General features: G+C 35.7%; 1 protein-coding gene across 2 annotated transcripts in view; it reads left to right on the top strand.

The window, feature by feature from the left end:
* The window catches only part of LOC140745356 (FHIP family protein GF15501), a 32,118-nt gene that overhangs the window by 3,690 nt on the left and 12,150 nt on the right, over positions 1–16,278 (top strand). For both annotated transcript variants that reach the window (XM_073077144.1, XM_073077143.1), the window contains exons 3-9: positions 302–486; positions 5,600–5,669; positions 10,010–10,094; positions 10,457–10,565; positions 12,027–12,187; positions 12,874–13,010; positions 14,000–14,086. In XM_073077144.1, the coding sequence (XP_072933245.1) occupies positions 302–486; positions 5,600–5,669; positions 10,010–10,094; positions 10,457–10,565; positions 12,027–12,187; positions 12,874–13,010; positions 14,000–14,086 (834 nt within the window). The remainder of the gene's footprint in view (positions 1–301; positions 487–5,599; positions 5,670–10,009; positions 10,095–10,456; positions 10,566–12,026; positions 12,188–12,873; positions 13,011–13,999; positions 14,087–16,278) is intronic.

Raw genomic sequence — 16,278 nt, 5'->3', positions numbered from 1 at the left:
AGCACTATTAGACAAATAGGGATGCATAAAGATATGTCTTTATTTGGTTTGGTGTTCAACATTTTGTGTAGGTACAGAATAATTTTAGTTATGGAGTTTCTTGCGTCTTTCTTCTTCATATGGTCTTACTTATACCGTGTGAGGCTTTGTGACTTATGAACATCATACAGAATCCTTAAAGAATCTCCTCTCAAAATAAATATATGTTTTCATTTAATTTCGACTTTACATACTGTCGATTTCCTCTCGATCACCAGTTTGAAAAACGTTGCATGTTTTTTATAATATTTTTTTCTTTTAGCCCCAACACCTGCACGACGATGTACTGGGCGTGGTTAATCACCTGGAACAGCTGGCGACGCTGCTCGTGCTGGAGGCGCGGGCGAGGGAGATCAACCACCTGTCGAACCCGGCCGCTTGCCTGGAATACTTGTTGAGTGAAAACCTGTTGGATAAGCTGTACGAATGGGCTATATGTACCGGCAAGTGAGTATAATAGAATATAATTTAGAGTAATATTATCGCGGAATTGATACATTTTATTTATAGAGTGAAGAGTAAATAAATATTTAAATAAGTAACACATTGTAACACATGCGCATACATAGATGATAATACTTCGAATATTCGTAACCACACAGTCATACAAAAAGTAGAACCTTATACTATGGTCATACATTTAAAGACAAATATATTATCAGACAGATTCACGACAGAAATATAATGTTACTATTTACATATAACAACATATTAAGACTTGCTATGTTGTGCTTTGAAGGAACGTGTTACTGATAAATTACAATATATGGACCTTTAATAGTTTTTAAAACAGCATTCCTGTTGAATTAATAAAGAACTCTGTTTTTCATAGTAGAGAGTAGATACTTGCAAAATGTTTCAACTCTGAATAAGTAATTCGAAAAACAATATAAATAATTATTTATGTTCTTTGTTTTTTTACCGATTTTATCGTTCTATCAACACGATTGGTGTCAAACTATTTCGATTGTAAAAGTTTGAGAGTCAGTGTAGTCGCAAATGTAGCGCAACAGCAACAGTGATTGCCAAATCTTAGCTCAAATATTAGAAATTTTTAACATCTACAATCTACATAGATAAAACCTGTAACGTCTGACTGACGGACAAGAGAGCTTAAAACGAGTTTATTTAGAAGCTAATGTAAAATACGCCATAAGAGTATTTTTATAATTTATAAAAATAGCAAACGAATATGAAGTCCATATGATAGTATCTGTAATCGTCGTTATCAACTCATTACTGTCCCACTGCTGGGCACATGGCTCCTCTCAGAATGAGAAGGAGAATTATCTTCAATGAATATTAGATATGATTGGAGAAATGGAGACCTATCTGATGTTGATTACAGACGTTGAGGTCACACATGTTGCTAGTTCTGAGGACTAAATTAGAACGCCTTATATAACTGTTTCTCCCTTCCCTTGCCACACTCTTCAAAAAGGAACGCAGCAGCGGTTAATACTGTTAAATGTCAAAATAGGTATGTCGATGGTACATCCAAGGAATTTACCACTTTAAAATATAGAAACTTCATCATCTTCATAAGAATTTATTATTAATAATAAACTTATATAATAAATTGTTATATCGCGGTCTCAAAACATCTAATACAGGCGTCATTGTTTCTTCTATTACAGTGCATGTTTGTTTTGGGACTATAAATAATCCACAGAGGACCAGTGTTTGTTATTTTATACGTTTCACCATTACGTAATACTCCTGTCAACAATACACGATTTCAATAATTTTATCCCATGCTCCCCATCAGGATCGTCAGGAATCAGGATTAACGGGATTTTCCTTGTGCGATTTTAGCGTGGTTTTAAGTTTTAAAACTATAATTATTTAAACCTCCCTTCCCCTCGTGATCCTTACGTAATTAATGAATGGCTCCTTAGATCCAACCCATACATGAAGACATTCACATAAACTCACACATACATATTAAGTTCCTATACGAACAGTGTTATCATACGACACAACTAAATAGGTCTTGTTTTCAGTATCAACAACGTTTTCCTGTCTGAATCATTTAGCAATGACTTCATGCAAATGAATGCAGATAACGTATATTATACTAGACTTTGTACATAATTACAATATAATGGCAAGGAAATTCATTGAAATTTGCAAAATATGTTAAAAGCATAGAACAAGGTCTTTTTATTAGCGTCTAGATAACTGACGTCGATTTTGAAATTACGTCATTTGAATTATAATTATTATACAATTACAACCAGAGTTTTGTATCGAATTATGTAATTAAAAGATTGTTGATACATAAACAAATGTATACTTGAGAACATTTTATTCAAAATGGCGTTTGCGCCAATTTTCGTTATGATATTCGTGATCAGGAAGTCAAAATACGTTAGTCTACCAAATTTCAGATTGATCGGCGGTATGCGCTTTTCGGAAGTTTATCCACAGTTAGACTTTAAACCTATGTATTTGCATTTGATTCCAGATATCCATGGACACTAACCACTCACTGTCATAATAAAAATCATTTTTTATTTTAATTTTAATTATATAAAAAAAAGTCTGTAAATATGTATTTTCTTCAAAAATTTTCCTTTTCCTTTAATTTGTCACATAACATTACTTCCCAGAATTTGATCCTTATAAGCGACACTATCAAATAGAGGAATAATATAGAGGGTGTAATTTTTTTCAAAATGAACTCGTTCGATTCCCGGCTAAGTTAAAAGATTTTTTAAAAAGTAATGATGCAGTTTTAGTTTTTATCAAAATCGGCCTCGTAACTCCTTTCAGCATTTTTCGCTAATCCTTATAGTTTCGGATTTGGCCCTGAAGGTCCGTTTGAAAAATTCACCCTGTATACTTGTAGTAATCCTGAGAGACACCAATGCTATAAGTAAGCATAGTACGTGATCGTCATTACAATCACACATATCGTTCAACGGACCATATTAATGGTATATTCTAATTGTAAACGTTCTTCCCTTTACGGAATGTGTTACAACTGCTCACTATGTCAACGTAAGACCTTACGTGTTAATATGGAACCGTGGATAATGTGACTGCCTTTATAGATTCCATGTAGGTAGGTACTTATTTAGGTTGGTAGGTCGTTGACCTATAGTCCGCAATTCTAGATTTATCTTTAGAAAGAGAAAAGTAACGAAATCCGATATTTGAGGCGATAGGGAGAAAGTGTTTTTTTTTGTATAAGTAATATGGAAATAACAAACGAACATGCAGTCCATCTGATGGTAAGCGGCCACTGTCGCCCATGTAATTAACCCCAGATAGGATTAGATTTAGATATACTAAAGGCATGCCACGGATGCATTTTTACCCCTCAAGACTAACTTGGGACACCAAAGTGTTTTAGGTGTTTATCTGAGCAAGTACGTAAAACACATTGCTGTTATAAAGCAAAATATATGAGGGACCACCCCCCTTTCATAGTCGAACAACAAAAGATTGAACGACCTTCACAACTATAGAACTCCTTGAAACGATCCTAATAGCACACTAAATATTTTGCTCTCCTACGCTATTTACAGAAGCGCTAGTCATCTAAATGATAACTTTGGAAATCTGTTCTAATTCAGGGTGTTAGTATGTGTGACCAAAATACCCACGCGGAAGTGGGAAGTAAGGAGCTGTAAATGTAGAAAGCGTTAAGCGTTAATGACTTCAAAATTTACAACTACATTTTCCGAAATTAAAATTTTAATAAATTTATTACACTGCATTTTTATATGGTTGAATTCGGAAAGGAAACGTCACTACAAGCACCTTCACCGTGGTAAATTAATTTGTTACTTTGACCAGTTCTCTCTCGCGGCTATGTTCCCGTATCATCTAATTGCAATATAAAGTTTATAACCATCTTAATACGTATAATGCAGGTATGTGTTATAATATAGTTTACAAGTGGATTGAGCGGGAATATTAGAATTTGCTGTAAGTCCTGTATATACCGTGATATGCAAAATCGCAATCGAAATTACAAAGAGCCGTCGGGAAAACTTGCGTCCTAGTACCGTATCTAATTGCAGACAATAATATTATATACGCAGAGTAACAAGAAAAATGTGGAAATAACCACCTAACTATCGCCTCGCTTCCCCTTTTCCAAAAATAAGCTAATGTTCCTATAAATTACGCGTCAGTAATTGATAAACGTCCCGCTATTCAAAGCAAAATGCTCACTAATACCCTCTGCACTCTCCATACTCTTTTCAAAGAGTTTTAAAATATTTACAAATTAGTAGTAGTATTATTATCCTTAGATTTCGTATGGAAATGGAAAGTGCTGACTGACTTTTCTTGTGGTGACATAAAACCAACATAAGATGCAGACCGCCTGATCTTCGGCGCTCTTTTATTTCATGTACAAGAGACGTGAAAGGGAAAGGGGGTAAATAAACCTCCCTCCCTCCCCCCACAGTATTGGCGAGCAACGTAAAATTCCCTAAACTGGATGATCTTTTAAATGGTACTAATGAAATTGAATCAAATGTGACACATATGCGAAGCGTAAGCCATGTAGACTTGGAAAGGTTTGTGTATTATTTAGCTGTTAGACCGAGCATTACTGACGTATAAGCGAAGGAGATTACAAATGAAAGCTAATTTTATATACTATACTTATTATTTCACCCGAAAATCACTTGATAGGTCGTCGATTCCCAACTAAAACCTACTTTCGATTTACGATTATCAGGACAAATACCAACTTTCACCTTCATATGTATATACAAATTTAACTTATTTAATATTATTATATTATAAGATAATATATATAACAAGATAGAAGAAGTCCTCATTTTTGCGCAGATAACGTTAAAATCGATAACAGAATGGCGTAATGAATTAACGTTCAATTTCGCTATATTGTACCACAGTAGCTTATCGCCGTCGGTAATCAGTTATTGATAAAAAGACATGACTGATTGGGTTTCCTTTGTGCTTAATTTAATTATTAACGCTACACATTTGTGACTTAAAATGTACAAAAGAAATTATAATGTATGCATGGGACTGTATGTAGATGTTGGCTGTATTATGAGTCCCGTCATAATCCTCAGGAGTACTAAATTAGTAATGGATCTGTGATCGGTTTCAGATAGAACCATGTTCTATAAGGAGATGGTTACAGGTGTCATTGGACGGCAGTGAAGTCTTACCTAATTAAGTTGCGTTCCTATCCCTAAAAGCTATGCTGGAATGTTTATGTATTACCTCACTGACTTCAAACCAGAAAACATTAGACAACTATTAGGATGATAGCATGATAACATAAATTACAATAATTGGTACTTCTTTCACCTATAGCCGCGTGCAACACACATACATACACAAAATTCACAAACACCCAGACTCATAATAGAAAATCAAATACATTACTTAGATATCTGTCTGAGCAAGAATCGAAGTCGAATCCCACTGTGAAACCGGTATGCGAGTGCTCCACCACGCAGAGGATTAATACACTTTTTCCTTACTGTTTTACCTTACCTACCGTTTTCCTTATACACAAAATGTGTCTTTACATTTATATTTATCATAAATATTCTTGTTACAGATACGAAAACGCAGTCCGCCTAGAACAACTTAGGTTATTCGGAAGCCTAATTAGTCATTACAGTACACAGGTAACTATATTTGTTATTCGAAACATGTGTTAAGTGTTCGTAGAAATGGCATCATACATGCTGCACGTGTGTATGTATGTTTGCGCTTTTAATTCATAAAATTTACTTAACGCTAAGAATATAAACGTTCGACTACCAAAACTGAAATAAATAAAATTTGGAATAAATGTAGCAAATAGAAGGTGTGTGTGCCTTGTGGTCAAGGGTTCGAATCCCAGGCACGCAACTCTAAGTTTTTAAATTATGCGCATATTACAAATTAAATATTACTTGCTTAACTGTGAAGAAAAAAATTGTGGGGAAACCGGATCGCCTGAGAAATCTGAAAAAGTTCTCAAGGGTGTGTGAAGTCTACCAATTCGCGATTGGCCAGCGCGATTGACTATGACATAAAACGTTCTCACTCGGAGACCCGTTCCCAGCAATGGTATAGTAATGGGTTGACCAAGATGATGAAGGAACAGATGGATTCCTATTTATGTTAACAAATAATCAATTGTTGTAGATTTATTGGTAGACTGATTATAATTTCTATTTATGTTTTGATATCAGTCAATCGATTAGTCCAAGCCACCGATACTAATCGGTCAACGGCATGAACTTAATTGGCCTAGAATCCTAGATAAACCTCTGTTTCACACAATGCCTTAATAATATAATAGTTTGTCGAATATATGTACGTAAAGTATTATTACGAGTATTTTGGATTATTATAATGTTAAGTATACAAAAATATAATAAAAAATATTTTATTGATTTTAACATATTAAAACAGTTTAACAATATCATCTTGATTGGTATCAAGATGATATTGTTAAACTGTTTCTCTCTTTAAGAATGAAATTTTAGGATTTTTCTTGTATTGTACAAAAATGTTTTAATATAGTATACGTTTTAGCTTCGAATTTTCTCGCCTGTCTAACTCAAAAATTGTTATATCAATTTGTTCTACGGCATTTCTATTTCGTTTAAACTCTATGGTTTAGCATGTTTATAGTAACGCTAATTACTCGTCTGTCGATCGTATTACATAATGAGATCCTGAGTACCATACTAATTACTATAATGAGTATTTAGTAATGAATGGAAGACTACCTACTTCCTATTTATCTCACTCTTATCGTAATTGTTACTGTTTGTCATGATTTATGAATAATTATATCGTAAAGTTACTTTGCACCTAATAAATGTTAGCATGAATAATTATTTAATAAGATTTATAGTTAACTTCAAACCTAATTTAATTGATGATGTTAACATGAATCTATTCAGAAAATCACAAACATTTTATTTTCCTACTTATTTAGTAGGTAAGTAACTTTAAAATCTAATAACAAACCAATAGGAATCCTACCGTATTTTATAACTTTTGTAATGCAATAATATATTTTGTAGGTATTGAATACTTAGTAAAGGTTTTATACAGGTTTCCGTATAACTGGGAAAGCCCACGAGCATTTTGTACAGTTCTTTAATATGAAAAGTTGGGGATGCATTTTTATAACATGGAAGAAAACGAGCATGCAGTACACCTGATCGTAAGTGACTACTGCCTCTCATAGTCATCTGTAGATATATGTATGTACCTTTATGTACCTTTGTATGTGTATGTACAATACAATACAAAAATGCTTTTATATCACGGCGTGCGTAAATTGACGTTTTACGCACGCTTCGCGTGCGCAAAACCCCCATTTCCGACCCCGTAATATAAAATTTTATACAACACGCGGACGAAAAATGTTTTTCTGACTCGTGTGATTGCAGTCCTCGCCTGCGGCTCGGCCTGCAAACTCACACTTGTCAGAAAAAAATTTTTCGTCCTCGTATCGTAATGTACTATATTGTACACCAACTAATAAATGACATATAGTCACATACATATAATGAAAAGTATAACAGGCGGTCTTATCTCTTAAAAGCGATCTCTTCCAGACAACCATAGAGTTGTTGAAACAAAATATTTCAGATACAAAAAATACAGGGTAGGGGTGTACAAAAGTAGAAACATACCAACTAGAATTTATCTTTGGATATATCAGCAGCTAGTGTAGAAGGTGAAGAAAGTAAGGGATAGAGATAGTTGTATTACACAGAATAGGATATGTATATCTTTGTATGTGTATGCATGGACCTCAGATAAGATAACAATCCTAATTGAGGTCGAATATAGGTAATACAATTTCACCGACAGCCCTGCTGCTCTGCTATTACAGGTACCTAAGTAGTGAGATATGGTATATCTTACGATTGTACGACCATATGTCTCATTGTAATTTTAATTTAATGCCAAATTGTATAATTATATTAAGTACAATATATTATATGACTCTTAAATAGTTGAGGTATTAATATAACGTTTTCCTTTACTTACCTAAAACTTATAGCTCATAGACATCGTAACAGGTTAGGGTTAGTTAAAATTTTACACATAAATTTTATGAATCAGCATAACAACATAATCTAGCAAATAAAATAGCACAGCCGTCCGAGCAGCCCGGATGTAGGGGCAAACTGAAAATCAGCGCCATAACTCAGTTTACCTGCTCGTGGCACAAGCTGAGTTTGTCCCTTTTCGGTCGTTGCAACACATATTATGGTAAAAATTGAATTGATGTTTTTTTATTTTATTTTTTTCTCTTTTGTTTTATGTTATTTATGTTGTTTTTGTATTTCCGTTATATTTATTTTGTGTTGCAATTTATCCGAATAAAAATGTTTCTTTCTTTCTTTCTTTCTTTCTATTGCCTTACAATGTGTGGTGAATGTAAGAACTTTGGTGCACCGCATGTTTGTTACCTATATTACTTAAACAGTGTTAAGCAATACTGAACGCTGTGAAGCCTTGGATTAGTAAGCATTCTAACGTTTAGATCATTCAAAAAGTAGATAGACTACTTAATTTTTAACCTGGCAGAAACCGCTATAGATCCTCTCTGGAGTCACCACCGCCTCACCTATTTCTGCCTCATAACAGCAGTGTTAAGCGCTCCTGTGTTCTGGTTTGAAGGGTGTGGCAAGGGAGACATACTTTTCCGAGGCGTTCCAGCTTAGTCTTCAGGGATAGAGTTGCATCTGTGGCCGACCTCAGGTAGCAATATCTAATCCTTCCTGAGGTTGATAGCAGATGTCCATTGGTGACAGTAGACACTTACCATCAGGTGGACTGCATGTTCGTCTGCTACTCTTATATTATAAAAAAAATTAAACATGGTAGAACCACAAACTAAAATTTGACCCTCTGTGGTTCGTCTCTAGAGTCACCACCGCCTCAACTATGTCTTTCTAATAACTGCAGTGCTAAGCACTGATGTGTTCTGTATTGAAAACTAAAAACTCCGGATAGATTTGGAGTTTCTACCTCAAATCGGCCACAGATTCGTTTCTACCCTTGAAGACAAAATTGGGACTTCTTTTTGTCAGCCTTTACTGCCCTCCAAAGCAGAGGACGGTAGCACTTAACCCAGCTATTAGCTTGTAAAAAGAAAGTCAAACTACAAAGGGTTCCATCTTGAAGTACTTGACATAGTTACTAACTGCCGCCAAAGAGCCATGAGCTCTTCAACTTCTACACAAAGATACCACTAATTAACTGAATGTGTTTAATTACGCTTAATTAGGTCATTCGGTCAATATTGCACTGATAAACTTTGGCCTGAATGCAGATTGTAAGTTATCATCTAATATGTAATAATTTCGTAAATTTACCGTTATTGTGTATGGCAAATATTAGCGGTATGTTATATTATTAATAATAACATCTTTTATTCAAGAAAATTGCAGCACACAGTACAATTTTAAATTAAATATACAAAGAAGAAAACAAACATGGAAAAAGGACACAAACAAATAATAAAAACTTTAACAAAACATTTAAATATGGGTTTAATTCCCTAGTGTAATTACAATACTATGCACTGCCACAATCGCGATAATATTAATGATTTACTTTGTAGTAGGTAATGGAAGTAGCGAAGGTGGTAGACATCTTGCTGCTTAAATGGTAGATGCACCATCTCCATACGCATTTCTGCCTTATAACAACAGTATTAAGCGTTGTCGTGTTCTACTTTCTAGTTCTAGAGAAAGAGAGTCCTATACAAAGCATTCTAACTTAGTCTGAATACTTAGGATAGTTACACATCTATGGCTGAACTCTAATAGAAATCGGACCATATTGACGGTTGATTATAGTTCATAGGCCATAGTGCCTGCTTTCCATCAGGTGGAATGCATGTTCGTTTGCTAAACTTCAACTATAAAGTTGGGACGGAGACAAGGTTTACTATGAGGAATTAATACCGAATATTCAATGATTTTATATATGTTTAACATTGCAGGTAATAGCCGCAGAACCCTTCCTCAGGCCTCTGTTGAAACTCTTAAGTAGTTTCAGAAATCAGTTGCCTCCGCCTAATCTTGAAAGTAAGTGTATTTTTGTAATTGAACCTAATATGTGAGTGAATATCATAATTTTTTTCTTGAATTAAAAAAATATATATATATATGAGGCATAGTTATTTTGACTTTAGTGAAATGACTTACTTATATAATTATGAGACCTTATTTCTAAAGAAAATATGATCGGCTTCAAATATAAACCTTGTTTATATGGTAAACAAGGTTTATATTTGAAGCCGATGGACATCTTTGATTAACTCCATAGTTAATCAAAGATGTCCATTGGCGGCATTGACCACTTATTATCAGATGTACTGCAAGGCCTTTCTCTACTTGTTTTGTAAAATTAGTATATTTTTATAACGATAGCGTTTTTATACTTCCAGGTCAACTAGTCGCCGTCCTGAACCAGTTATGCGTTGTTTTGATGCAGAATATGAAGTTCATAGATCTCTTCTTCCTTATGACCCACACACAGAATGGATCGCAAGCAGAGTGAGTTAGCTTATTCTATAATTATTAGTAAGATTATATCAAAAATAACATCACCGAACCGAAAATATCAATATGAAGGTTATTTTCGGTTCAATATTGATGAGGTACAAAGATAATAAACTGTACTTTTTCACATACTTTAAAATGAAGAATTTGAAGACCCTGGAAATTTTATAGAGTAGGTATGTATTTGTTGCCGCTATAACAAGAAATAATAAAAATAAAAAAAGTTGAAAATAGGTAGGTGTTGCCATAAAAGAAACCGCTATTTTCCGCCTTTTTTGGTTTATTCTTGAACCGTAATAGCTACATAGTTTAAATTTTTATATGCCATGGTAACAAATACAAACTTTTAAAAATACATAAAAAAATGATGATGGAGCTCATGGAGGGTTCCATCCCTCCATGAGCGAGTCCAACTCGCACTTGGCCGATTTTTCTATTTTAAAAACTGACGGAGAACTATTACTATTACTGTAACTATATGCGTACGAGTAAGTAGGCTATAAATTGTAATGTTCTAATATGCACATCACGATCGAGTCGCGTACGTTCGCAGATGCGATGCTAATTGTATTAACCATTATAAACCGAGTCAGGCGCGTCGTGTGTGAATACTTATTTCGTAATGTTACTATTATATCGTTGGCTTTAAATGGACATAGCGTAAATGCGTGGGGTAATCTGTTGTACTATTGTAGGAGTTATTTGCGAGTTATGATTTCTATAATCTATACTAATATTATAAAGAGGAAAACTTTGTATGTTTGTTTGATTGTAATGAATAGGCTCAAAAACTACTGGACCGATTTTAAAAATTCTTTCAACATTCGAAAGCTACATTATCCACGAGTAACATAGACTATATTTTATATGAAATATATTTGATAAATAGATTTTGAGGCGGTACAAAGATGCCGGGTCAGCTAGTGCCTAATAAAGTATACATTATATCAATTTAATACTATCTCATTGTTGGGCCCATTTATTACCTCAGAATGAATGAAAATATATTGGGTCGTGGTTTACTGACTCTTCTATACATTTATGTATTTTTTTTTATTTAAAGCTTACTGTAAATATATGATTAGAATGACAATAAATAAATATGTATCAACCAGTCAACCTTAGAGCTCCCTAAGGCGGACTGCATGGTTGCAGTTGATGTGGTAAATGGTATGTGCTCGGGTTTGAAGTGTACACAGTCGCTACTTGAACCGCATGCATTAGATAGCTGCATATGAACTACACGCAGTTCATATGCAGCTACAGTGTTAGTACTTATTAAAAAAAATGTATGAGTACGACAAGAGTTTACAGCACTCTCTCTTTCTATCTTATATCTCCCTCTCTACATCCTTTCGTCTCGACCGATGACACTTTTCGTAACGTCACGCATCTACCAGCTTACTCCCCAAGTCAAGCATGCGTTAAGAATTCTAACGTCAAAAACGTCCTCAGGTTCATAATCGGCCGCCTGCTGTTATCGTCGGTACATCGCGAGGGCGCCACTGGCTCAGCGGCTCGGGATGCACTGTTACTGTGCGCGAAGATGTCCGCCCGCTGCGCACCGCTCGCACACTGCCTGCTAGCCGGCAACGCTTGTCCCGTGCTCGCTACTGGTGAGTTCTGAAACTGTTTTTTTTTTAAATTGTGTAGTTGTGTACTGTGTAGTTGGTGGCCCTATCAACCTCCTCAGCTTCACCGGATTTTGGAGGGGAACCTAAATCTAACCTGGGGCAAGAAGACCATAGTCTACTTGTCTAGAAGGGAGGGATAGTTTTGGTCTCCGTTGTCGGTTTTCTAGATCGTCAGTTTATTAGTGATGGTTAATTTCAAACAGAACATTTGTTTTTCTTCCTCCCCTGTGTGATGTTTCTAACATATTTCTCGTATTATACTATCTTCTATTTTCTTCTGTTTTAAGCTATTGCATAGCTTCTATCGCGGGCCTTGAACGTGGAGACCGAATCCAGAAATTCCGTAACGAAAAAACCTAACACCCCTAAACTACTAACCTAACTCCGACCGGCACAGCGGTGATACTTTTTAGTAGCGATCTGTGCACCCCGGGGCGCACACGCCAGTTGACGGGTTAATGACTTTTTGCATACTGCATAAATTAAATAAATATATAATTGTAATTGCATAAGTTGATAAAAAATGCTTTACCGCGGCAGTCTCCGAGTGCCACACGTATTTTATTGTTTCTCGTGTTCTCTTTGTCCCTCTTGTAACAAGAAAGTACAAACGTTATGAAGCTATACGACATAATTAGATAAAATCTCAATACACCCTTATGTTGTAGGTCTAAGCGGTCTCTACTCACTACTACCGCGCACTCTCGACGACAGCATACACCGACTAACGCCCGACGACGTCAACCAGATCCACAAACTCACGTTATTCGTTGATTCGTTGGAGTTTTGCAACGCTGTGGCACAGGTATTGTAAAGTTTAATAAAAATATGATTTTGTATTCTTTTTGGTTAAGTCGGTAATTAATAAATGGTTTTGGTTGCGATGAAATAAGCGTTTGAGTCAAATAGATTAATATTGAAAAAATGTTTTATTTTTCCTAAAGAGGCTATAATTAGGGTATCATAATTTGTTATGTTATTTAAATATAAAATTAAATTAATAATTATAACAAAAGAACTACAGTGCCAGATATAGCTACGACCTTTTTTTATGTCCGCGAAAACTGAGACAAATCTCTAACTATTAGGAAAGGCCTCGGTCATACTACACTGCGCTGCTTGATAGTAAAAACGCATAGAACGTCAATTCTTAAAAAAATCTTACAATATTTTAATTTTATTATATTTTCACCTACAACCCACAATACCTACCTACAATTTTGAGGGTGGTAGAACCCTTTGTGGTTCGACTCCGGCGGCACCACCGCCACACCTATTTCTACCTAATAACAGCAGTGTTAGGCGCTGCTGTGTTCCGATTTGAAGGGAGACAGACTTTTCCGAGGCGTTCCAGCTTAGTCCTCAGGGGTAGCGGCGCATCTGTGACCGACCTCAGGTAGGAATATCTAATCCTATCTGGGGTTGATTACAGATGTCCATGGGCTGCAGTAGCCACTTACCATCAGGTGGACTGCATGCTCGTCTGCTAACCTTATATTATAAAAAAAAAAAACCTATTTCTACGTAATAAGTAGAATTAAGCGCTGGTGTGTTCTAATTTGAAGGGTGTGGTGAGAGAGACATACTTTTCCGAAGCATTCCAGCTTAGTCTTCAGGAGTACCGGTGCGTCTGTGGCCGACTTCAGGTAGGACTTCATATCCAATCCTATCTGGGGTTGATTGCAGATGCCCGTGGATCGCAGTAGCCACTTACCATTAGTTGGACTGCATACTCGTCTGCTAGTCCCATATAATAAAAACAAATAAATAAATTATTTTATGGTTTTCTTTCAGGTAGCCCATCCGTCCATAAAGAAGCACCTACTGGACCTGTTATACCAGGGCTTTTTAGTCCCAGTGTTGGGGCCGGCGCTGTTGCAGGTAACACTAGCGGTCACGGGTAACGGTAACGTGTGATGTGGGGAGCTAGTTACGTGCGTGTGGCAACACTGAATATAGTTCTATTTTTTATTTCATTGATCCAGCCAGTCAAATTTATTTTTACTCCATTTTTTTTTTATTCTTGTTGATATAAATTTCGAGCAGTATTTGTATTATTTTCAATGTTTAATATTGTTGCTCAAGATAGCACTGGAGCATTGGGTGCCCAATGAAAGATGCTTGTGCTTATATCAAATCTGTATTTTTGCACTTTCCTAATACAAGTATCATCTGATTGAATGTTAGACGTGGCCCACGAGAAAGTTAATTCGACTTTCCTTGCAATTATTGTTAAATATTTCGTACTCTTTCTTTATTTACCTTGATTAATTCAAAATGGAACTATATTCGTTGATATTTGGCGAATTTGTAATGCATTGCTAAAAATAAAATCATCTATATAACATCATCGTAAGTTTTATATGCGAGTATGTACGAATAAATAACACTTTTTTTGAAAATTATCTTAATTGTTACATACCATGATGGCCTTAATATTAACAATTGATATGTTATTTTTTTTTATAATAAGCAGTTTCTAAAGCGTGTGTCATCTGATCTAACGGAATGCATTCATTGTTTCTATTTTGTGGACTTTCATAACATTACTTACCCCGTTTTAGCGTGAGCTTCTGTTAATCGTCACAAAAATACTGTTGTAAAATTTTCATAGAATAATGTTTCTTTTTTTTTTCTTTGAAATGTTATGAAGGTTTACATAATGAATATTGCTGGGTATTTGAGTTCTCTTATCTCTTTTTTACTCCAAATATTGTGATGCAACCAGAGATGTTTCTCTCAGAAACTATTTATATTTGAATGAATAAATTCCATTCCTCCAAAATTAATAATTTTCAAGATTAATGTTGGGAAAAGAGAGATCTATCTAGCTTTGGAGTTTAAGAAAGAGATGGACTAACTCGTTTTGTGGGTATTTTGTGTATTGCCGGGTTTGTGTGCAAGCGGGAATGATGCGTATGGTACATTATATGGGTAACGGCGGTTTAGTGACAGTTGGTATGTGAACACTGATTCGCTATATATCATAAATTACGTACGTCATTATTCGTTACCAATCAACCAATTTCATATCATTAAGTCATCATGGGATAGAGTACGATTTCATCATTTCATGCATTTGGAGTTGAGGAGTGATTTATTCAGTGACATTGTGGTGATGATTTTGGGTGTCATTGTCATTCGGGAAAAAATGTACACCTAATAGTGGTCCTACAGTTATGGCGTAACCGTTACACTTATTTCTGCCTTGCAGTGGCGTAAGTTTCCTATTTACTACTAATACTTTTAGACGTCCTATACCGCTGTTATAAGGAGGAAATAACAATAACGGTACTTTTGTCTCAGACTAATTTCGAAAAGTTTCAATTGCTATGAGTTTTATAATACAATAAATAAAAAATGACTATCCAATATCATCCTCCCTTATCTCGACTGTCATTCAACCGCCCAATACACAGACACGTACACGAACAATCTACCAAACAACACAACGAAACATACACACATACATTTGTAGGCGTACTGTCACACGAATGGAGGGTGAGGTTACAGTGTGCAAACCGTTGAAGTGTTTAACACACATCATTCTTAAATGCGTATGCACGTTCACGCGTTACGTTCACACATGCGTGGAAACACTGGACAAGTGTGCTCGTATAGACCGCGCCAAACTGCTAGTCCGCTCTGAAGTTGTTAGCCGCGCAGGTTAGCATTATACTCCGTAACGTAAGGGCACACTAACGCAGCTACGTACCCGTGGGTGAGAGCGGGCTGCGGACGGGTGCCAGGAGGGTCCCACGCTGTCTTCATCCCGTTGATATCTGCAATTTTCTGTTGCGACGCGACTCGTTTCTATATTCGGAGTGGACTAGCAGACACATTTGACGCGGACGATACATCGCGTTATCACAACACATTCACACACACACACACACACACACAGGCACACGCGATTTAGCGCGCGCTCACTGCTACGCCCGTGTATGCTCACTCATATCCATTTATACAGTACGCCACGTCGAGGTGTACCTGTCCACGCGCAATAAGGGACATAAACATATTCCAAACATACACATTTTAAAGGTGGTAGAACCTTTTGTGGTTAGACTCCG

Source organism: Epargyreus clarus, unplaced genomic scaffold (genome assembly GCF_041222505.1).
Source record: "Epargyreus clarus isolate Ecla_fem2 unplaced genomic scaffold, WU_Ecla_fem_2.2 ptg000010l, whole genome shotgun sequence".
Taxonomy (NCBI): Eukaryota; Metazoa; Arthropoda; class Insecta; order Lepidoptera; family Hesperiidae; genus Epargyreus; species Epargyreus clarus.
The sequence above is the reverse complement of the archived record's forward strand: the minus strand, read 5'-3'. Positions and strand labels throughout refer to the sequence as shown.